At 40.0% G+C, this 25101-nt stretch overlaps 1 protein-coding gene across 2 annotated transcripts in view; it reads left to right on the top strand.

The window, feature by feature from the left end:
* The window catches only part of GTDC1 (glycosyltransferase like domain containing 1), a 159765-nt gene that overhangs the window by 118704 nt on the left and 15960 nt on the right, over positions 1 to 25101 (top strand). For both annotated transcript variants that reach the window (XM_082312088.1, XM_082312087.1), the window contains 2 exons: positions 4114 to 4482; positions 23009 to 23118. In XM_082312088.1, the coding sequence (XP_082168214.1) occupies positions 4114 to 4482; positions 23009 to 23118 (479 nt within the window). The remainder of the gene's footprint in view (positions 1 to 4113; positions 4483 to 23008; positions 23119 to 25101) is intronic.

Here is a 25101-nt window from a genome sequence, read left to right as displayed (position 1 = left end):
AAAAGGGAAAGTTTTCAAGGCTTACTCTTTTTAAAGTCTTCATAAAGTTTTAAAATTGACTGTTAAGTGTGTCAGAGATCCTCAAAAATCTGCATAAATAAAAGAAAAATAATTTGAAAACTTTTGAAAATAAGTCGTGCTGCTAAAATTAGATATCTAAGTCTCTCACTGTTTGTTCTGAACTTTCAGTGTTTAAATATATATTTATGCATAAAAGTAAAACATTTTCCATGTTTTTTTAAATATAAGGGACAGTACCTTGTGGAATCTGTTGAAAGTGTTAATATTTCTATGCTTTGGTGATAATTTTTTCTGGAAAGTTTCATGTGTACAAGATTTCACTACAAGAAGTTAATAATAACAATAAAAAATCCTTCTCCCATATTAAAAATAGAACGCTATGGCATTTTTCTGATGTGGCTAGTGTGTGTTGTAACTAAGGTTGAGAAAAATGGTGCATCCTTCTCGATAACTAAATCCTACCTATCTGCTACGGTAGCTCTCTAGCTTGTTTTTTAGAATCAGAAAGTTTGGGATGGAAGGGACCTTTAAAGGTCACCTAGTCCAACCCCCTGCAGTGAGCAGGGACATCTCCAACCAGATCAGGTTGCTCAGAGTCCCGTTCAACCTGACCTTGGATGTTTCCAGGGATGGGGCAGCTACCACCTCTCTGGGCAACCTGTGCCAGCGCCTCACCACCCTCATCGTAAAAAAATTCATTCTTATATCTAGTCTTTGAAGCCTATGTCTGCTCCTGCCCAAGCTCTGCTATTCCATAACCAGCCCCTCTGAGGTTGTATCTTCTGAAATTTAGTCAGGGATTTAAAAAACTCTGATGATCTTTGTGGGAGTAGATACTGGCTCCAAATAAAACACTGGAGCACTTGGTTTTTTTCCAGGTTATAGATTTCTGGATGGTGATGTAGAAGTCCTGTAAGCTCTTGATGTTTATAAATGACCGAGATCCGGGCAGGTACTGGAGGGAGAGATGACTGTCTGGAAGGTGGCAGAAAAGAAGAATTAACGGGAGTCTGGAAGAGGAAAAATAGAATAGCTGGAGCACAAATGTTCTGGAGAAAATGTAAACACAAAAAATGTGCTAACTAGACATTGTCTTTCTCCAGCATGCTTTTGGGAATTGCACATGAACAGGTTTAGAAGATTTTGTGTTGTTATTAGTTTATTTTCAGGTCATTTATTTAAGTGTCATAAAGAACATTAGCTAGTGGTTAGGGACTACAATATCCATTATATCATTCCAATCATGTGGACAAGTTTAGACTACATATGATTTACAATGGTCTTTCCGCGGTTAAAGTTGTTATATTCAGGTACAAGGTTTTATACATGGTTGTATTTAGCAAAATCCAAGTGGCTGAGCACAGGCGTCTTCCAATCAAAGTCCTAAAAATTAATGCTTTTACATGAACACTGTGGGTTACAGCGAGAGCAGTTTATGGCTCTCTGCCTACATCCTTTATCATGTCTCCACTGTTGTTAGTAAAATATACAGAACTACTTTATGCCAAAACAATGGAAGTTAATGCAGATAACTTGTTCCAAAGTTAACCATCAAATAAATCTTTTTTTTTTTTTTTTAAACTGTTAAGTGAAATGGTGTTCTAAAACTTTTAAAAATTGTCAAGATGATGAATACTGTGTGTGTAATACAAGTAAATACCACAGAATTGATTGCACACACACGTCTTAAATAAAGGATATTAAATAGTTTATTCCAGAGGGAGATCGGTGAAGTTTTATCTAATATTATTAGAAATTCTGCAATGATGGATCAGATTTATAAAGGCTGAAAACTAAGAAGAAAACCTCTTCAGAAATAGAAATGGTGCATTGAGTGGATGGTTGGCCGGGAGATTAAAGACAGGCGGGGGGATACGGCCTGCCTAGGTAGTCCGACCTCTCGTACGTCAAGCAATTCTTCTTAATGGCAATGATTTTTCAAAATCTGTTAGTTAAATTTGATTTGGTAAACCAATCTTCTCAATTCAGTCACAGACTTGGTGGTTTAGAGCAAATCCCTTAGCCTGCTGCTTCTTCAGCTTTTCCCGTGCGTAAATGCGTAAAAGTATGTCCTCACGGGTATGTGTCCCTACTTCAGAGGAGCCACCACCAGCCAGTCTTAGGTCTATAATTCAGCTTAAACTGTCAAAACACCGACTTAACTGTTAAGAGCATATATGTATGGAATTCAGCCACGCTGAATTGATACTTTTATGCTCTGAGAATCTGAGGGTGGCTAAGTCGCCGAGATGCGGATGGTTTAACTCAGGCTCATTTGGGAACCTGTCTTGTTTGTAACATAGGTAATGGGTTTGGATGAGGCTGTTGAATGTGATTGAACTTTTTCTGATTGTATCTACAGAGCAGCTCCAACGAGTGATGGCAAGCAGTGGAAAAAAGGTAGATCTCATAGGTGGTTTGGTCAGTGGCTTGAAAATGTAGATAAACATGAAAATAATATGCCAAGAGGCAGCAAGCCAAATCAAAGAATACACATTACATGAAGTAGTTACGCGGTGTACTGACTTAGGAAAGGAGATTTAGGGGTTTGAAGAAAAATCCTCAAAGCAATTAGTCAAGAGTACAACTGCGGTTAAGCTCACATAGTGCACGTGTGTTTGTATTTTGGTAGTAATTTCGGAAAAAAAGGGTCTTTTTGCATTTAAGGTGCTTCGTTGCAGGGTCAAGTGGATGATTCCAGCATATAGGAATATTTGTTTTGGCAAAGAGGGAAGGGAGCGGTTTGTTCACAGCCCAGAAACAAGCTGTGATGGAGTAAAACTCTGAAGAAATGTGGAGGAGGTTTATAAAGTGGAGCAAGCATTGGCTTTAGTAAACAGTTCAACAAACAGGCTATAGTGTACAGACATTTGGAAATTAAAAGGAAACGGAAAATTTAAATGTCTCTACTTATGTGGAAGAACCATAATCATACTGAAAGGCATGTAAGTAAATAATAATTGGGTAAATTAACTTGAGGTACAGGCAGGCGTTTCGAGTGAGGATCCCACGATGGCCGTGCATGTAGTCCTCTTTGAGTTAATTTAGAAGAGTCGTATTTGAATGAAGGAGCTTCACTCCAGTGTTTCCTGGGCAAGGACCGTAATTCATCCCTACTTTAAATCAAATAGTAAAACTAGATCTGCATAAAATGTTACATTTCCTATATTACAAAAATGAGTTCAATGGCCTCAATATAACTGTGCAAGTGCATCCTGCTCTTGGGAAGGGTTTTCTGCAGTGTCGACAAGTCTTGTCTGAACGTCAGATGGAAGAGCTGGTGGCATCTAATATTGACTGTGGTACCTTGGGAAGGTCATAAACAGCTCTGCCTCAGTTTCCCTACCTTTGTGTTCATTACTTACACCTGTGAAAAAACAGGGAGGCGGTCGCTTTTATCCTGTGAATGGATGTGCAACTCAATCCTTTTCTCCTAGGTGGGTTTGTTGTTTCTCTAATTTGTGATTAATTTTTTCAGTTGGTCTTTATAGAAATCAGGCAAGGATAGTTGGGTAAGAAGACCCGCTTCCATGTGGTGGTATGCTTGGCCCACGTTATTAGGCCAAAACCAGTCTTTCTGCATAAGCTTTCATTGACCTGTGATGAAGCAACTTGCTGGTCTCAGCCTAGATGTAGACAAGACTCATGTTAGATTGGCCACCGCTGCGTTTGGCATTTGCTACCAATCTTAGCCGTACTCCTGGCAAAAACGCCAGCTCTTTTCTGGCAGAATTGCCTTTTTACTTCCCAGAGATGTTTGCTTCATTTTATTTTAGCAGGCAAATAGTTTTGTTCTCCATGTTGATGAATGTGCTGTTAGCAGCAGCGTGGTTCAGTGGAGACCTTTGGCTTCTCAGCCAGTGAGCCATAGGTTATTTTATTTCACAGGTACCGTATTCACTAAAATTTATATATAAAGTGTGTCATTTACTGAATGCTGGTGGAGTTGTTGCTTGGATGGATGTAAAATATCAACCATGTTTTGTCTTCTCATTTGCTATTAGTTCATTAACAATTACCAGGTGAAACTGAAATCCAGCATAAACACAATATAGATTTTTCTTTTTTTTTTTTTCTTCTTTTTCCTAACAGGTTCATGCCAGAACATAAGCTTGCCCATTTGGAAAAGGTAAATGGTGTTAAAAGACATGGAGATGCTTATCAATTGGAGGGTCTGCCCGGCCAGCAGAAGAGCAAAGCTTCGGGAGCCTTAATGAAAACCAGCAACGCGCATCACGAGTCTGGACTTTGTGAAGCCCAGCCTGGACTTTGTACCACACAGCACGAGGGGCTGCCTTCCCCACTAACACCACCGGTGAGACTGAGCAAGTCTGAAGCATCAGAAAGTACAAATCCTTGTCAAGAAGATGATAAGCAACATCTGACTTTTAACCTCTCTAATACCTTGAGTGGACGGGACTGTCAGCAAAGACCTTTACACGTTGCCTGGCCTCACAGGTGGTAAGTGGTGAACAAATCCAAATACTGTACCTTCCAGAGATTTATGAACTTGGTTTGATCCCCTTTCTGTGACTTCTGTCAGGTATAAAATAATTGCCTAAACACATACAGACGCTATACACACGCATAGAGGAAAAAGACACATCACTAACATCGGATTATTCAAAATAATTTGTTTGAATGTACGTAGCTCAGTAACGCTAACCAGACGTTTAACCATTGATGTTAATGATTCCTCTTTTTTGCCCAAGAAGAAGATACCCCTGCTGCTGAAACCATAAGCATAATTCTGGTAACTCTCTTTTTGTCTAAAGCAATCCACAGATGACAATTAATATCGAATGTTATTTAAATTATCTTAATTACTTTAATGCAAGTGATTATGTGTAAAGATAAATGGTGACACCGGACAGCTGATGTTAACCCACCGCCTGCATTTTAAAAACACCCTTTCAGTGTTACATAAATAGAAAGCCTGTTTGAATGTATTAACGGTGAAACAGTATTTTTCCAACTGCTAACGCAAATACCTGATCTCTGAATCTTCTCTGAACGGCCGAAAATCTACCATGCCGCATAATCGCCAAAAACATATAAACTTTAGCTTGACTCCTACATAAATTAGGATTTAAAGAGGTAAAATGTCCTGATAATCTTCCGGTATTGGGCACGAACATTTTAATCTAGTTTTTATTCCTCGCAGTTTGTTTAATCTGCATGTGGCCTGATTAGAGTTCACTTCATCCACAGATTATAGTCTGTTTATTGCAGAGATGCTGGGTTGATCAGTAGGTCAGATTTTCCGAGAGCAACTGTTTTCAGGTGAAGCAATAAGTACACCGCACCGACGGGGCAAATCGCCTTTGCAGGGGATTTGACTTCCAGCACATTAAAACTCCAGAAGCTCTCCCAGATGATCTGCAGCATCTGGTACCTAAAGGGATTTTCATCTTTGACTCTAAATGTCTGAACATAAAATTTAGGGATTGGAAGTTGATGTGGAATCTGTCTTTGGATTTGTTTAATCAACTTCACACTTCCGACACAGCCTTTCTTGGGGAGCCACATTTATTTTTAATCATGTTTCCCTGCTAACGCTGAAATGCTCTGTGTCCTCATAGGTTATTTTAAAATTTAGTGCGTCGAAGGGAGAGATACTGCATGTATTCATTTGGTGTGGAAAGTATATGAAGCTTAGTGTCATTTTTATTTTTTGAAGAATTTTATCCCCCTTCACTTAAGACCACATTTTAAAAATGCATGTTTTTAAGATAGCCAGTTATAAAAACTTTTATGATGCTGAGCTCGTTTTTTTTCCTGTTTGTTTTTTTTTTTTTGAATGCTAACCTAAATTGTTCCAAATGTTGCATTCAAAAAGAGCAGAGTGAAGGAAAAGAAAATATTTTCCATTTTATTCAGTAGTTTGCATAAAACAGCACAAAGCTAAGTAATAAAATCAACAATATTAAATTGAATAATTCCTTTTCTTTCTGTGTATATTTTTGCTTTAATTTAATTTAATTGCCTAAAGTTAGTTGCTTAAAGAGATGCAGCATTGTGTTCGTGCACATACTTATTGTTAAAGCTAAATTATTTTTAATTTGGAGAAGAGAGAAAAAAAAAGCCGCATCAGCAAGAGCAAATGCCAAAATATAAAAGTAACAGATTCATCCTTACGGGTAATATAGTAGAACATTGGAAACTTGGAGGTTGCCAGACACACAGCTAACATTAGGGCTAATTTTGAAAATCTAGCGTGCAGTCAATTTTACTGATGCCTGGGGACATACAAGGTAGAAGCTGACAAGAGAACTAATTTTGTTTGGGTTATTTACTGCTATGCATCATCCATGGGTTCCCGCCTGACACACAGCTATATGAAGGGGAATATTATCACACACTAAAAATTTATGTTGACATTCGATATTTGTTCAATATGTCAGCGGTATTACTTTCATAATCAAAAGAGTAAGAAAAAGAGAAAAGAAAAGCACTTTATGCTCATATAGATATATCTTTTTAATAACAGTCTATAAGGTTAATATAGTTTACCTTTGAGAGTATACAATGAAAACAAGCAGGGTTAGCAGGGAAAATGACAGAAAGCATCAACCCGAGCTGTTTGTTTGCCATTACCTAAGCGAGCCATGTCAGCTCTCTGGCCCGCGTCTGATAGCTATTTGTTGTACAGAGAGCACAGCATAAAAAAAAAAAAAAAAAAAAATAGAAAAAAAAAATAAATATCAAACTCTTAATACTATTGTGTGCCCATAACCATCTGTCACTGCTAGCCTGGAGATGAGAGGAAGATTACGAGGAATAAACACTGAGCCGCCGAGCATTGGTAAAGCCTTCGGGCAAAAAACTCTTGTGGGGACATCAAAGACATTCTAATTCCGAGGCAGTCAAGGATTACAGTGTGTAACCTGTGCTGACAACAGATAAATGACTGGCAATATTGTGCCAGAGCTGTTGGGTCCTGCATGGAGTACTGATGATGATGATGATGATGATGTTATCTTGCAGAATGGACTCTGCTGGGATAATTTTATGATAAAACACTTTTTTCAAATGCCACTGGGTCCAGGCAGGCATTTACTAGCTACGGGGGCAGCAATCAGTTTCTTCAAAATTTACTGTTCTAAGCCCATTAGAGTTCCAGCGCAGCAAGGCTCTCGATGGAAATCGAAAGCGCCTGCCTTCGTCTGAGGATGCTGCATGCAAATCTTCCAGGCTGAACTCCTACCCTTTAGTGTTAGGATGCTTTAGCAACTGATTTATGTAAATTCGCTCATAAAAAATACGGTTTATTTTTAATTGGTGAATATGAATTAGAAAATTAAGGCGCCGGTTTAGCATTCGCCCAACATCCGAGCACCCTCAGCCCCTAGCCCGGGTGGCACAGGTGAAAACAAGGGGCTGGAAGCAGCCCCCTCCCCGTGCAGCGTAGCCAAAACCGAGCACTCGTTGCCTTATTAGAGACAAACGCATCGCGTGCCTTATTCAGGCATCAGCAGTTAAAAGCGTCCCCTTCTTAGGCCTAGCGCGAGCCTCTTCGTAAAGAGGACTAATTTTAGCCAAGTGTTGTAATGTGCGAGGGGGTTTTTGTGTGTAAAACATTGGCAGAGGTATCCTGCTTGTATTCCAGCACGAAGCGCTCGCAGATATTGTCCTATACAATAATACTTAACGACCATTGTCTACCCTGATGATTTACATGTGGTTTTCATTTTGGGGGAAAAAAAAAAATAGAAAAGGAAGATTTTTTTTTTTTTATGTTCCTGTGTTCCCCTTCACCTAACAAAAAACCCCTTTGGCTAAACCATAAAAAAAAAAAAATCTTTGTGAAGTCGTGCTGTTGTTACAGAAAACCTCTCGAAACGAAGTGATGCTGACCTCATTGCGTTAGTGCTTCACGGGGACCGCCAGCACCCTAAAATACGGTGTTAGCCCCAACACCTCTCCTGCTAAGTCAACGCAACGTAGGCCCTGCCTGCTTGGAAACGTATCAAAATCTAAAGTGACATTCTCTAGCAGGCACGTTCTCGCTTTAAATCGGTGTTAAAATGTCTTTGCATGAGAACAGGCCCTTCGATGCAATCCCTGCCCCTTCTCTCCATCCCCCCCGAATCCGAGCCTGTCGAGGATTACAGCGTGCAACCGCTGCCGACAGCAGATAAATAACTGACAGTATTTTAGCAGAGTTGCTAGGTTCTCCGCAGAGTAATTTGTTTTCTCCTTTCTCACCAAGTCTTTAATGTTTTGTTATAAACATCTATAGCAAGGCGCTGCTAATAGAAATGACTTATGGCCAAGGACCCGGATAAAAGGCTGCGATGGGTTTCCGAGCTGCTTTCTTGCAAGGCCTATGCCAAGGAATTACTCTTCCCTTTGTGCAAATGGGTTTTGCTGGAAACGGAGAGCAAAATTCTGGTGATGGATGGACAAAGTTCCCACATTTGACAAGAACTTTGTAGTGTCCCACAGGTTTTCATTGCAAGGTGATAAAAATGTCCGTATGGTGAAGTATGAGTATATTAAGGAGATGGCACTGACCGGTGTAGCATGATCCTCCTCTCCCCCCAAAAACTAACCCACCAGCATTTATACATGTACATTGTTAGGATATTAGGAATATTGGATATTAGGAAAAATTTCTTCACCGAAAGGGTAGTCGGGCAGGGGACCAGGCTGCCCAGGGAAGGGGTTGAGGGCCCATCCCCGGAGGTATTTAAAAGATGGGTAGATGTGGTGCTTAGGGCCATGGTTTAGTGGTGGGCTTGGCAGTGCTGGGTTAACGGTTGGACTTTATGATCTTAAAGGTCTTTTCCAACCCGAACAATTCTATGATTATTCCCTCTTGCTGTCCCCCAGCGAGGCCACAGACGCTTGCCAGAGCTATTTTTGCTGTAATTGGGGTACACCAGCGTGTTCCTCAGCTCTACGCCCCAACCACAGTCACATCACCCAGGTGGCACATATGTAATTTTATTATAAGATTGGAGCCTCTTTACTTCTCTCTTCAATGGAGGAGACCTACAGTGCTGCTTTTAACTCAAGGCATTCACTCGAGCCTTATGGTTTTTCTTTTTTCCCTGTGTGCGCTGTATCATCTCAGCAGTTAAAGACTTGATAAGAGAAAGTTGTCAGAAATCAATTCTTCTTCCCCTAATTGTATGGGTGTGATAAAAGATCACATGGGGAATCAGCGAGAATTTACACACACATGCAAACAAATAGCCGCTATCAATTCACGTGAAAGATCAGATAATCCTGTTATCTCGTGTCCGTACATACCAGCCTATGACAAGAGCGTGGGGAAGGACGTGGGGCAGGAGATACAGGAGCGGGAGGAACGGCGGTGGAAGTCACGATGAGGAAATTCAGAAGAAAAAAAAAAAATCTAGATTGCAAAAATAATCTGAAGATTTCTGGTCTAAGGGAAAACGGTGTGCACGGAGATAGCAGTGTGCCGAGTTGCCTGTTTTTAATGTAGAACATCACAAAGTCAAAGAGCTGAAGAAGTGAGTCCATGGAGGAAAGCTTGTTTTGTCATCACCGTTGCTCTACTAACGTGGTTGACCACCATGAGGACCTGGTGCCCTTCACTCAGGAACAAGTCCTTGGAAAGAGCTTGTCCCTGACAGTGCAGTTGGCGTTGTGCCTTCTGTGATGGGGCAGCTCTTCATCAGTGAGCTGAGCACAAGTCCTCTGCAAGGGAGAAGAGCCTGGAAAGGCATTTTTTTAATCGTAACGCCTTGTTCCTCTTCATCTTGGCAGTGCAGTACAGAATTTGTGTCATTAATGTTTGCCTTTGAATTCAGAATTCAAAACTATTTAATATAGAGATATTTGAGAATACAGTAAATCTATACCCAAGTGGTATTTTTCTCACGCTGTCGAATATTTTGGACCAATATCGCATCACGATGCCGGTATGGCAAGACAGCAAAAGATAAAAGAGTAGGTGCTCCACCTAGAAATCACCGTTGAGTACCCATAAATACTATTAGCCTCAACAGGCATCCTCAACCTGTAAACAGCCTGCAGAGAGCATGTAGAAGAAAGGGCCGTGGTCCTGCCGGGTGGCCACTCATGCAATGTCATATGAGGAGGGCAGAGGTTGTGTGTTATCAAAGGAAAGGAGATGCCCCATTTCAGGGAAATCGGAGCTGGCTGGGTCTGTTCCGCCCCTTTGCACAGGAAAGCAGCGGAGAATTTGGCTCTAGATCCGTGCTGAATGGGGAGTGAGCTCCTGCAGGGAAGCCTCGTCTTTGAAAAGCAACTGATTCTGGCAAATTTCATCCAAAAGGTGAACGTGGTGGAGAGATAAGACAGACTGAAAACAAAGGCTTAAAATGCAAGTGTTTATACAGCCTTAACTAAAAGGTACCAGACATGATAAAAAGCCCATAGGATGTAAAATAGCAATTTCAAAATGGAAACTTTTTAGCAGCATCTGAGAAAAGCTATCTAATACTCCCAAAGAAAACGGTGTTCGCTGGGGCTGCAATACAGATGGCACGTGATGAATGAACCAGTGCCGTGGAAGTGCGCATAGAGACATCTGATTAAGTAGAAGCTGACACCCTCACTTCGTGAACACCTACAGCAATAGAAAAAATAGCCTAACTTCACTGTCATGCAAGCTAGAGTTCAGTTTGAGAGCAGATATTAGGTTTTTATAAATAGCAAATAAGAAAGTTAATTAGATACTCCAAGAAGTTCAGATTTAAATGTTAACTGGAAGGGAGTTTGGAAGTATCTGTTCTTCTTTCATTGCTCATTCATTGGTGAAATCTAACCTTGACACTTCTTCCCATGGGTGGAGATTTGGGGTATTGACCCCTTTCAGTGGAAGATCCACTGTTCCTTGATCACTGTTCTTAAGAGCTTGCAGAAAAGGTCAGCACATAATGAAGACCCCTCCTGCTATAGTGGACATCTCAGCATCGCTTTTCCCATCTTTCTTACAGCATGTTTTTTTGAAGGGCTATAAGAAGTTGATAGTCTAGAGGAGAAAGCATCTCTGATTTTGATAACAGAACAAAAGATGCTTTGTGTTACCTCTATATTCTTCATCTAAAAAGCCAGATGTAATTTTAAGGAGCAGTTTGTTATGTTTATAGTACGAGCAGAGCCTAGAGTAAGTATTCCAAGAGCAATAATTGGCCTTATGAACCTCTCTTCAGTTCCCTTGCTGCCTGATCTCTGGTTGAGATGTGGATAACTAGAGACTCGGAAGAACTGTCCTGTAGTCATAAGCTAAATGTGAACCTAACAATTTTGAGAATGTTAAGGTAAACGCTTCATCCCGTGGTGGAATGGCAGGAATTAAGTGAGGGCTGTGACATTCAGCTGCGAGGTGCTGAGAGACCTTAGCAATGCATCATCCCCAACAAAGAGGACCAAGATCTTCCTTTCCCAAACCTTATGGAACACAAAAATATTTTTACTACCTGCACTTGTATATGCTTTGCCTTTCTATAAAACCTTGAACCTGTTCATCTAAAACAGGAGTATTCAAGATCCGATCTTAGAGGTGGAGAAACTGAGGCAGAAAGTGAGTTACCAGCTTCTGCAGCACAGCTCAGCAAATCGCGTCTGCCTTTGGAGATGCGTCTGTGTTGCCCCAGCTTCCTCTTGCTTTTCCCATGCCAGAATCAGGTAACTGCCACCATGGGACGGGGAGGAGCGGTGGCACCTACGTTTAAATCAGGTACTTAAATTTGCAGTAGTGGGTAAATCTGATGAGCTGAAAATGAGGTGTTTTTTAGCTTTCCAAAAGATTGCACGTCTGCCAGTCATATCGAAAGATTCACAGAGGGTAGTGAAGGTGTTAGGGTTTGAGTGGTATTTTTTCTCCTGCGGTTTCAATTGCCTGGGCTCCTGATGAAGAGTTGAAGCAGTTTGCTCGGTTGGCATCAGCACTGTACTAAAGGAGAGGGGAACTATCTCAGAAATACAAAGAGCTAAAATATTTTGTGATCTGTTCTCACTCAGATGTGTACTTCAAATTGCATTCCCTCAGTCGGGGGAAATAATTTCAGTTACCCTGGTCGCAGTAGAAAGCAGTCCTCTTTTTGAATGCCTTTTTTCATTAATGTAGATATGTTTCTGAGATGAGAAATGATGTTTCTTCTAATTACGGTTACATGTAGTTAATTTCCTTTTTTAAAAGCTCGGTGTGAAAGGCAGTTTCCTTTAAAGGCGGGGGGGGGGGAAGGAAAAAGTGATACAGCTGATGTTCCTGTTGCCTTAGCAACAGATTTATTTATTAGGGTCTGAAATGACATGAGTTAATATACCACATACCTGCTGATCGGCAAACTCTCCTATTTCAGCTCCAGTTGACAATTAAGTCCTGGACAGCTACAGCCAGGGGTTAATGTTACTCATTAGGAGAACTAGGTCATTACTGGGAAATCAAGGCACTTAAGGCAGCATGGATAAAATACAAAATTCGACATCTCAAGGAGTGAGGGGTTTTATGTTAATTAACCTTATTTTCCTTTCATTAAAAAAAATCTTTCATATATGCATACGACAGTGGATCAATTAATTTAAAAAAAAAAAAAAAGTACGCTGTAGTTTACTTTCCTCTCCTAGTTGTCTTTATTTCCTTTGGAAGGGTTTCATTATTTTATGGAAAATTCTTATGTCTATATGATGAGTAAAAAGGGTATTAAAATTAAGAAGGGAATCATCATGGAAATCAGCTTTACCACAAGGGAATGAGCAAATAAAAGCCTTGGAAATGAAAATAAATAAGCTTTGCTAATACCTCACCTAAGGAGCAGAATATAAGCCCATCAGAGCTTGGAGATATTTAGAGGTACTTCTTTGCTTCTTTATTAAGCAGTTACGTAGTTATTTGACCTTCAGAAACAGAAACTATAGGGAACTAAATCCAAGTTGTTGGTAAATATTCTGTTTACAGAAAGCTGATCGGTGGCGTAGCAGACAGTAACTCCTGTACTTAGTAATTGGCTTCTGATTTCCAGGAAAATTAAATATATACTCTGAAAGTTTTATTAAGATATCTGAGTGGGAGTTTTAACTTGATAAGTCATAAGTGATTTAATAAAGCTCTCCTGAAAGCCTTTATTTACTAACTTTTAGCAGACTTCATTATGATACTGGAGAACTTAATAGGCTGAAAAAGAATCGTATTAAAATAAAACTTATTTTTTTTACTCACTGCTTCCCCAAACACACTTAGTTCTTTCACTTCTACTAAGCGCTCTACTTTCTTTTCTGTATTTAAGCTCCGTGGCTCAATTCTGCTTCTCATCATGTTTAGAGCAATTTGGTGTAAACCCTTTTTCCACTCCTGTGAAGTCAAGGCTGAAGCAGCGTCTTACCTGGGGTGCAGGTAGTAAACCATTGTATCAGATTGTAAGAGCACTGTTACCTCTAACAAAAGCAAAATTCAAGCCCCATGAGTGGTTTTCTGCTCCATGGGATGGTTTTGCACTCCGATGTACCTGTTTTCTTAAATATAAGAAAAAAGTTAAATACCATAAAGATTCTGCTTAAAATATCACGTGCACAAACCTTCCGTCTTCACTCCCTCTGTGCTATCCAGATGCTCATAGGGCAGCCACTTTAGTGCCGTCCTCTGAGCCTGCTATAATAAATGTTTCAGCCATGGTTGAAAAACTGATTTTGAGTTAATGTAGGACTACAACTGCATCACCTGAACATTTGAAGATTATTTACATTTGGAATAGAAGTATCAGTTTGCCATAAAAGCTCCAGTAAGCTTGGCTCTCCCTTTTTCCACGATGGAGACTCATTTTATGGTGTCTTTCTTCTCTGGTACAACTGCAAAACCCGAGGCTTTGAGCAGAAACGCACGTGAGCTGGTGGGACTAAGGAGTCCTCTCAGGGCTCTGAAGGAAGGGGGCTGACACTCTTCCACCTATTGCCATCGAAACAATCCTTTTCTGCTCCCTTCACCCAAGCTGGGCTTGGCCTTTCCCTTTCAAAGCTCTTCCTTTTCTGTTTGCTGTGCTCAGTTCCTCGGTCATCACCTCCTATGCAGTCTCTTTGTGCAGCAAATTCACATCTAATTGTTCTTTCCTCCAGTTTTTCAACCTTTCTCTGTCTCCATCGTTTCAGTCACCCTCCCTGTCTGTCCAAGGGACCTTCTACAACACATTGGTCCCTGTTTTCTCCTAAGCCCCATTGTCCAACCTGACTGTGTTGTCCTCTTCGTCTCTTAAACCGGTGTCCTTATTCAGCTTATCACATTTTTTCCCATATGAACTGGCCTTGTGTTGTATATTTTCGCCATCTCCTCTACTTCATGCAGTTCGCTATTTCTTTGCCATGCCATTCTTTCGTAACTAGTCATATTGATCAGATCTTATTTGTCCCCTTTGCTTTATTCTGGTGCACATCTGAGATTTTTAGTCAAGCTAGAAAAGCACACATTACCATTACCACTTTCTGCCTCTTCAACCCATCTCACACTGCTTCATTTTCTTAACCCAATCTTCCATTTTCTTGTTCCTTATTTTCAATGCATATGAAGCAGTTCTTTGTTCTGCAAAGTCCAGTCATTTTATTCTGAATCCAGCAGAGGAATCATTGAAAGTGAAGACAAGATCTGTGTTTTCAGTTCAGATGTTAGATCCTGCCTGGGCTTTAGCAGCCTGACCTGCGACAGTAGGACTGTCTTGCTCAGCTTTAGCCTAAGGTGGAAAACCAACTTATGTCCTTGTTTAGGACAGAAGAGGTTTTGTAATAAGAAGTCCCAGGCAAATGTAGCAGATGATGCCACCAGCCCTCTTTGTAATTCACAGCACCCCTGACCAAAGCAAGTGAATACCCTCCAAGAGACAAAAATCAAATATTTCCTAAGCAAATGCACTAATATTCTTCCTTATTTTCACCAACAGGGGGGTTATGTTTCTTCCTTCAAAGCTCTGTTTAATGTTTGCTCTTCTTACCGCACTGCAGCTGTTTGACTCTCTTCTCCCTTCCCCTTCTTCTCCTCCCCTGCTTTCCTTCTCTCCGTGTTTTCACCCTTTTTTTCCTCCCTTTGTCCTTAATCTCTGCTTTTTCTCAGTTGTCTTTGTGCAGAAACTGAGTCAATGAAATGAGTTGATTCCTCATTCTGAAAGCGGTGAGATTTGTAGTTACTTTAATCTTGTTGAATAATGAGTTTCAAGCCTTGGTCTTGGTGCCAAGAAAGTTCCTGCTTAGGAGCTTCAGCCTTGGAGATGACAGCTTCACAAATCCAAAAAGGACGAGTTATGTTAGGTACCTGAGCTAATTCTTCTCGGGGTATTACTCAGTAAGGACCAAGACTCATTTTTTGACCAGGCAGCGTATCTGGTGGAGTACTAAGTAGTTGTAGTTTGGTGATGTGAGTCCACCATGGAAATCACAGAGGGTCTTGTATGGTGGGATAGCCATTCCCAGGCAAATGTGTAGTAACGTAGTTTTTATGTAGTAACTTCTGTTTGATTCTTCTTCTGTGCTTCCAAGGAACCACCTGAGTAGATTTTTATCCACTTTTATCATATTCATACACATCTATTATTACCACGACATGACTTTTTTATAGTATGTTGAATTACAATAGAATATATTGTGTATGGTTATCAGGGCTGTCAGGATCGCTCAGATTATTTTATCTTGCCTCACAACAACAGGAAATCATTTGTTCTGTTACCTCTGGAACACAAAAGGAACTTAATTTTAATTTTTTTTTTTTTTTTCAAGAAACTATTTGAGGGTAGTCCATGGCAGTTACTGGGTTGTGTTGCAAGTTCGAGTAAAATGTTTTTTATCTGAATCTTATACCTGTGAAAAGCGAGGGTCTCTAAGTTGGAGTAAAAGAAATGAAAAGGCATCTGAATGAAAGTGCATTGATTTTTACAGCAAGGTAACTGAGACCAAACACCAGTCTTTGTCTTCAAAGGTTAATCTCTCTTTAGGAAATAAGCAGGAGGCTCAATGACTGATGCCGATCCGGAGGTTTCTTTGGTTAGAGAATGCGCAATATTTTGTTTTGAGTTTTTTCTTCATGAATTGTGAGGGGAGAGGAAGAAGAATCTAAACAATAAACTCCCAAGGTTCTTTTTTTTTATGAATCTCTTCTAGATAACACAAGATAGGAGAAAATGCTTTTCCAGCGTAAAGCAAAATGCCACCCATTTTTCTCAGGCCAGCAATTTGAAAGAATCAGAAGGTAAAATACACACTCCTCACTGTAAATACGTCACAGGCTGTAATAGAAAATAAAACACTGTATTTGCCAGTACTGTTTGGCTGCTTTTTGCCTCTCCAGTGCCATTTTTTAATGCCTTGGCTTGCAGAGGTGTTTTGCAAGCACAGGCAAGGATCAGAACCTTTTCTGCTTGTAGGACCTCCAGATCGCTAGCTAAAATTTATTCTATGGGGTCCTTTTTTTCCGTGACACTTCTGCAAAAACGTTTCTTTCTACTTGACTCCATTTTCTATTAACTGAGGGGGTATTAGATATTGTGGTAACTTTTGATACTGATGATGGCAGACAATGTTTAGAGGCACAATTACAGCAAAGACATTTTGTAAGCATATCAGCTGAAGAAGAAAACTCATTGGACTTAACTACATATTTACAGTCTACCTCTACCTCATATTGGAAATGTAAAAAGATGGAAAAATACTGTGATAAATTGAATAAATGGAAAGCAATTAACTTTTCCTTCATGTTTGCATTTTCATAGTTATTTCTTTTTCCCCTGTTTCTTTTCTAATAGCTCTTTCCCAGCAGTAATATTTCCTCTTTTGCAGTTATCATGAGCATTGTTACCAGAAATTTGGTATTAGAATTTTAATTTTTTTTGTCCTTTTTTTTTTTTCCAATCTTAACATAAAAAAATGTATATTAAAGTCATTTGATTTAGGAAAATCCTCTGTCCTCCGTGAAAATAATGACTAGAATGTATTTCATTTGCTATATTGAATAGGCTTGTAACATGAGCCTCTTTTAAGAAGAATATTATCCTCCCGAAGTATTTACTGACTCGCATCCTTACCGCATCTCTGTAAATGAAAGCTCCTGTACGACCGTATCTTACAGATGGGGAAACCTGGGCAGAGCCATCTCATGGGAAATCAGTGTCAGGAAAGGACCAGAACTCTGCAATTCTCAGTTTTGAAGGCCAGGCTTATTTTTTGTGACTACACTGCTACTTTCTAACGTTATTAGATTATAATAAACCTATATTCAAATTTTGCTGAGCTCAAGATTTAACGTAAAATATCAAAGTGTAATACAGTAAATACAGTCAAAAAAATCACGGATATTGTTCTTTAGGCTAGGTTTGACATGAAACGGAGCCCCATTTTTAGCTCAGCAGAGTGTGCACGCAAAGGCTGCACCATTTATTGATGTGCTGCTGTTCACTTCTTGAGAATGCCCTGGACAGATACAGGGTCAACAGGAGGCTGATGTCATATGAGTCCTCTTATCAGCCTGTGGCATCCTTCGTCACCCTCCCCAAGTCTGTACCATATCAGTCAAAACAGTAAAGAACCTCAAGTTCCCGCTGTTATCACCCAAACGAAGAACGTTACTGGGATAAAGGCACCTTCCAGCTCCTGGCTCTGAGGGGTGATGGAGGCGCAGCTCTCGCCTCGCAGCCCTCTCTCCGCAGCAGTGACTGCCCATGCTTCTCTTCACCTCCATTCTTTCAAAAATGTTAACTTTTACAAGGCCTTTTGCAGATTTTCTACCTTTTCCTCCATGGTGCTTTTGTGCTCCATCCTCACTGCGCTCTGCTTCCCTGCTAAGGCTGCTGCGTGCCTTTGCTCTCTATTCTCTCCCTCTTCGGTTCTCCTCCTTTAATTACCACGCAGTTTTGGTTTTGCTTCCTAATTTATATCTTTACTGATATTTTTCTGACCTGTTCTCTACTGCTGATGGCACTCTCACATGCTCTCTGCAGCTTCTCTTTATCTCCGAGTCTGATTTTTCTGTATTCTTTTGTTTTTCCCAAGCCTATGTCTTTTCCTTTTTTGCTTCTATTTATCCTATATTTATCTTCCCCCCCCAGATTTGGATACGCCATCATTTTTTAGTTTTCAACTTGAATATATGTATTTTTTAATTATTTTTTTTCCTCTTCTCGTGGTTCTCTTCCCCTTTACATTGCCCATCTCATCTGCCCCGTTTGCTGCCAGACTCGCTCCTCGCTATTTCACTTTCCCAAAACGAAAGGACCGCTGTCATCCACTTCAAGGTCTGTGTCTTAGAAACTTCATTTCCTTCACTTTTAATTATTGATTCTGTGCTCAGGGACTTCCCCAGCCCCGTCCCTGCCCCGACGCCGTCCCTGTGCTCTGCCGCGGCCGTGCCTGTCGCTGGCTGATGGCCCCTGTCCCTGCCTCTCCTCCCTGGTGGCTCTTGGCTCGCCAGTCCTCTGTCTCCACAACTGCTGCCCAGCTTCATAAATAATGAGTGATACTTCAGTGGCCTATTTTGTCGGCCATTTTCTAGCAATAATTGCAGGTAGGCAGAAATCTGTCTTTTAGCTCTTGCTATATATCCTAAAAAAATTAAAAAAAAAAAAAATTAAAATGCTCCTTTAACTTCTGAAGATTTTTTACCTGTTTTAGCATTGCCATTTCCCACCCTTGCTCATCTGACATTCAGATGATTTTATGAAACGGGGAGGCAGAAGGAGATGCACCCAGTTTGAATTGCTTGGATTTAAGGCACTGTAAAAAGTGAGATATTACTGTGTGCCCTCACAATTTTGAATTCTCTACCACTGAAAATCTCTCATGCTAAATGTCCTAAGAAGATTAAGATCAGCCCTTTTAATATAGCTTTTAGCTGAGCTTAAATGTAACCCTTTCAGAATATGTAGCACCTTGAGAGGTGGTACGACAGGGCTGTTGTTATCACAAGCATTACGTACCCTTTACGCAGTATTTTCTCAAATATTAAGACTTTCTCCCCGGCTTAGCGCTTTCATGTTACTGATTAACTTGCATAAACTGTAGTTTTTAATTTTTTTTTTTAAAGAGACTGCATTTATTTTGCCCCTTTGAGCAAGTTCTGTCTCTTCTCCACAACTCTTCTACTTTCTAATTGCATAGCTATATGTGTCTTCCTCCAAATCCTGAATAACTGCGATTATCACCATGTATGATAAGTTTACATATACTTAAAAAATTAAACTTAAATCACAGAAGACCATATGGGTCTCTTACTGAATTTCACTCAAATTCAAGAGTTGAATATGCGCTGAATAATGTAAAGGGCCAAGTTCTGCTATTTCTTTTTTTTTTTTTTTAAATGTGTTTGCCATCACTGGTCAGGGATCTGGGTATCCTGCAGCCCCAGGGAATGACTCCAGTTTGGCTGGTCTCTGTGCACTCTCCTTCCAGTTCCAGCAATGGGTAAGGGCTTGAAGGCTCAGGCTGAATTCACAAAGTCCCTGAACAGCAGAAGGGTGTTTTGAAGACTGTTGCTATTGATTGTATAGAGGAGCATCATCGTAGTGCTATGAAGTTGCCTTTTTTTTAATCATTTTAGGCTGAAAAGAGGGATGTCAAGTCATCAATTAATCCTGACAGCATCCTTCTGTGGTGAAAAAATAATACCGTCACACCCATTTTATAAACAGAAAATCGAAGGCAGAGATAATGGAGGCTCAACACTGGTGCTGCTGGTACCACCACCCTCCCATTCCCCATTTCAAGGACAGTCTTGAAAGTTTTATTTCAGATTGCAAAGGCAAGTCACTAAATCGGGCTGAACCCTGGGCCACGTTCCCCTACCCAGACCACTAAAGCTCAGCCAGTTCTTAAGAGAGACTTCAAATGTCTCTCTTAAAACGTGTTTTAGACTCAAAAATAGAATATCCTAGGTCAAAAAAATTAGCGTGCAGTATCTAAACATGGAGACTGAATGTCTCCAACGGCAGTGCTCTCAAATCCGAGTATGGGTATGGTGCCCCTGTCTGTTTTGTGGCATTTTCAGCTGGAGTTTGGTCATTCTGATGTTTTCATGTTCTTACGATGAAATTTAGAGCATCTTCTACCATGCCCAGTTCTTATTTTTCCTTTACCAGATGCATATCAAATCAAGTAAAAATGCAAGAGCATTTCAAATACCTAAACTAACAACAAAGCCAGACCCTAGAATCACGAGCTTAATTTTTCCCCAAACATTGTATCTTAGAAGAAAAGTTTGCATTTTAATATCAAGCTTTTATACAGTTTTGCAGTTCTTAAGGAAATGGAGTATATATAATTAATACTGTTTAATAAAGCTCAAAAATGCAACAGATGCAGCCAAAAGTGCACGTCATTTTGAGCAGATCTTTAGAGAACAGACATTCCATATTGTGTTCATCTTTTTCCACGATCACTGCTATGGCAATCTGGTGTGTTTAGCAGTTGTTGCTGAGTAAGGCAGACTGGATTGTATATGATTTTCTCCATGTCAGCCAAGAAACAGAGCTCTCTTCTTTTTGATGCAGTAAAGAGGTGGTCTTGTGCTATTTATTGCTTTCTACCAGGAGCAGCTATACCTTCACTAACTTGCAAGAATAATAATACATGGCAATCTGTAGGTGCACGTGCTAGAAGCTCTCTGTAGGTCTTAACTGAAAATAAAGTGGTTGTGGTGTGGAAAAGTCACAGGAACTGATAAATCGAAGAAGATGACCTCCCAAATAGAAAAGCTACAAGATTCACAAAACGTGTCATTAAAATCTGTGAGTATCACACAGAAGCAAAATATTTTAAAAGGGGATATGGAAGGAGGATCACCTACAGCAGAAAACCCATAAGAGAGGCTCCAGTGCAGAGGAAACGTTTCCCCTTTCAACATTCCTTCTGCGTGCCAAATTTTCCTTCTGTTCTTCCCCACCTATTAAACAAAGCTGCAACTTCCAATTCCTATCAGTTTTCCTAAATATGTGCAGCTTATGTGGCTTCGACGAGCTGTAAGGCTCCGTATTCTCCTGCCAGCTCCTTGACAATGTGGCTCCAACAGCATCCTCCACTTTTGGCTGCCTCTGGGACCCCTGGTCTCTTCTGGAAAGGGAGAGGGAAAGCATATCCTTTGCTGGAAGGACTTTTTGTGACTGCGAAGCCGATAGCGGGGCTGTGAAGAGCTTGGAAAGATCCCTGTAAGCGTCACGGCTCTGTCTGTCGAGGCTGCCTGCTCCGTGTACGGGGGTGTTTCGGTCCACCTCGGGATGAGCTGTGCATAGCTCAGCATCAGATGCAGGGTGGGCTCATGGGGCTCACTTAGGAAGCACCCACAAAAGCCTGCCTAGGGGAAACTGAGACTAACGGGAAGCAGTATAATGAATTACACTGACTCCCAGCACCAAAGGTATTTTCCTTGCAAACTTGCACATTTCCAATAGAGATGTTCCCGTCCAGCCAAGTCTGAATCCTCTATTGTAGTCCCATTTCGGCTCTTTCAGCTGGGCATTTGGAGGGAACTAAAATACTGGAAACATGATTCTGCACCTAATCTACCTACCAGAAACAGGTGGCTATTTTAAGCGAGAGGATGCAAACAAACTAGTAGGCAGTTCTGGGACCTTTGCAACTGGAAGAAATTCTCTCTCCGAGCCAGCGCTCGCATCCACTTCGGTTACTGGAACCACCGTGAAAACTCCTGGTTCACAGATGTGAAACAAATTACGAAGCTTATGCAGTTGCATTCCTCCTTATTATTGGGAACAAAACAAATCTGGGAGATGGAGGACTTCTTAAAGTAATTATTGTCTGGCTTTATTTTAAGAAAACGCAACTAATTCTGAAAACTCCACAATTCCTGAAGATTTCCCAGCCTAGGGAAGTCACATTAATTATAAGATTAATTTGTTTTAATTCCCTAAACCAAAAATATTGACTGAATGAGAAATTAACACATGTAGAGCTGCAGATGTCATTTGGCTTCAGATTTCCTGAATGATATAATTATTAATCTTTCATATAGCAGTGTGACAAACCTACAGATTCATTCTACAAAATTAGTCTGTGAAGAAAGACACCAGGACAGCTGAGCTATAGATTTTCCCTTAATACAGGAAGGAAAACAGTGGAATTTTCTAAATAATAAAGAAAACCAAAATATTTTAAAGACATGTGGTGCACATCTGTCTGAAATACAATAATTTAAAGCAGAGTAATTAAATGCAAGATACAATATTCACCTTAGAGTGGGGGAATTATCTCATTTCATTTTTAATAGAACTTGCCGAATTTGGGAAATTTAGATCCTGTGTGGTATCTTTTGAACATTCTGTACTAGTAAAGAAGATAGATTAGCAAATTGGCTTTTTATTTTCTTTTTAGATAACCAACCTTGTGTTTCAAGCCATTGAGTGTCATACCCATACAAACCTTTAATATTATCTTCAGCTGAAATTATGAATAAGTACAGGTTTCTTATTTTCTATTTTAGCTTCCAGTTAACTCCTTAAAAGCCTAAAGGTAGAAAATGTCTCGTGTTAGTTTATTCCTTTCTTCTTTACCTAAAACACTGAATGGATCAGAAGCTTTTCATGAGCGTAGCATGGATTCATAAACTTCCAGTTTGGGAAATCCTATGGTTTTAGCAAAAGTTTTTGATTAACCTATTCCTCCTGAAAAAGGGGATAAATTGTAATGGAGACTGTATACATATTTTTTGACAGGCAAAAAAAAAAAAATAGGGTTGTTCCCTACCCTTTTTTTAAAATGATTTTGCCTTCAGCTAGGTGAGATATTACTCAGTTCTTCTCACTTTCAAAGTTGGTAATTTGAAGAGTAAAGGCATCATTTGAAGACAGGGAAGAGAGACAAGAAGGTGATGAAGCTGAGTTTTGATCCTGAGTGCTGGGTTGAGGAAAATGTTCAGCCGTGCGGTGTAAGCAAAGAGGGAAATTATGCTGAAGACGTTTAGTCCCCAAACGTACAATGTAGGAGAAATACTGTTCCAATAAACAAAAAAAAAAATGCAGTTCCACAAGTAAACATAAATGATGCTGAGATAAGTTCTGTTTCTTTCAAGGGAACATGACAAAGATCCTGAAACTTTCTTTAAAGTTCTGCTGAAACTGAAAGAGAAAGAGCTGCCTTTCCACGTGTCCGTCCTTGGAGAGGCTTTCACTGAAATTCCAGGTACCTTTCCGTCTTTTTTCCTCTACTGTAAAGTTACCAGACAATAAATGTTTCCAGAAGTTGTTTTCATGTACGTATTTTCTTATATGAGTGAAAGAACATGTTTAAAACCTTCATAGCTGTAAAACTAAATAATATTGATATATTGTACAATTCAAAATTTTAAAGACAATAAGCATTTTTTATTTTACTTGGCGGTGCAAGACCTTATTTATGACTTGTGTTTCAGTAACACTTCTATATTTATTTAAATATAGAGATAGGTGTGAGTGATTGGATGGTTCAGATAGGAAACAAAATCTTTCAGGTTGAGGTCACTCATCTGAAATCCAGACTGAGATTTTAGCAGGTGAAAACACTTAGTTCCCTTTCAAACGTGAGGTTAAGGACTTCTGTGGAGAGCTTCTGGTTTGTATCTGGCATGAAAGCGGTCATTAATCTTTAATATTTTTATACCACTCTTTTGCACACTCCTTCCGTTTCTTGGGTTTCTGACAACCACTACTCCGTAAACAGTTTTATCCGTCTGAAAAACTAATAGGGTTTATTGTGTATACACGCAGCTTTGTGCCTGAGATACCGTGGTAATAAAGAGAATAATCAAATCCTATATTGGGTGCACTTGTACTAAATAAAACCTTTTAAAAATGTACATTAACAGTGGGCGAGCTTCAAAATATCCAGCGTTTTAGCTCATACGTGTTTTCCAAAATGTAGACTTGTATCCCTCCACCTCTTTGGTCTGTAAAAATAGACTTGGGATTAGTTTATTTGTCAGTTCTGTCATATCTGTTGCCTGCTGGACTGGTGATATTTCAGTTGGTTTAGTTTTGATTTTGCAGTTTTTAAGACACCAAGGAATTGATCTGATCCAAATAACTTTTGGGTCCCCAACTGTGGCACAGCTGGATTGGGAGAGGAGGTAATAATTCAGGAGCAGGAATTTCTTTGTGTTTTCTGTCCACTTCTTTTTTAGACAGCTTTCTGAAAGCCTGTTCTTCCAGGCAAGTCTTATCGCAGATCCCAAGGCAACGTTGCTTTCCAGACTGAGCGCACCAGATTTCTTAGAAGGAGAAATTTCTAAGGAATATGTGACAGATAGGAATATACGATGGTGCACTGCGGGAACAGATTCTATTGACACTCATTTTGGATGTTGTTACATATCTCATTTGTGGCTTCAGTGCTTATGAATAATGTAGATCATCCTAAATTTATGCCAGTATATCAAATCTATATGCCGCACCTCTTGTCTTGTCAATTCATTCATCCTCATGTATAAATAGAGTCTATATAAAGGGCAACGTGGTGTAATGTGTCTCATCACCATGCATTTGATAGGGCTGTATTCATACAAATGACATACGCAGGTCATTGCTAACAAGTACCAATAAAACCTGTTGCACATACTTTACTGAAAATCTATTTAAGAGATTTTTTACAGATTTTTTTTTTTAATAAATTGTTGGTACTGTGTTTCCTCTCCCTCCAATTATGGGATCAAATTCCCTCAGTATTATAAATGTCACGTTTACAGTCATTGGTAAGGGAAAAAATGCATAACGTATTTCATAATTCAGTAATCATTCATTTATTTGAAAACCCAATTTTCACTGGTTAGAAGTAGACAGCAAATTTCCAGTAGGTAGTTAAGAAATCTTTAATTTTCAGTGGTGCTAAAGCTTGGGCTTAGGCTGTAAAGGAATCGAGAGGTACGACTTAGGGCTTCAGGCAAATGTACTTCCCTGGGGAAGGGAGTGAATCGCTCCGTGACTGGCTCTTGTTTGGGCTTCGTCAGGGGTGGAGGAGTTAAGGCTGGCGAGTACCCCAGCGATAACGAGAAGTTACTCCTTGAGTGGAAGCTGTTGGGTCTATCTCATCTTTGATCTTTGTGTGCATAGTAGGAGCATCATTTTCAATTAGAGGTTTAAGACCGTTTTCTGTCAGTGCTACTCCTCTGTCCTAGGATATAAGCTACACTTT

Source organism: Platalea leucorodia (assembly GCF_965183815.1).
Source record: "Platalea leucorodia genome assembly, chromosome: 5".
NCBI lineage: Eukaryota > Metazoa > Chordata > Aves > Pelecaniformes > Threskiornithidae > Platalea > Platalea leucorodia.
Note: the sequence above shows the minus strand (reverse complement) of the source record. Positions and strands in the feature narration are given on the sequence as shown.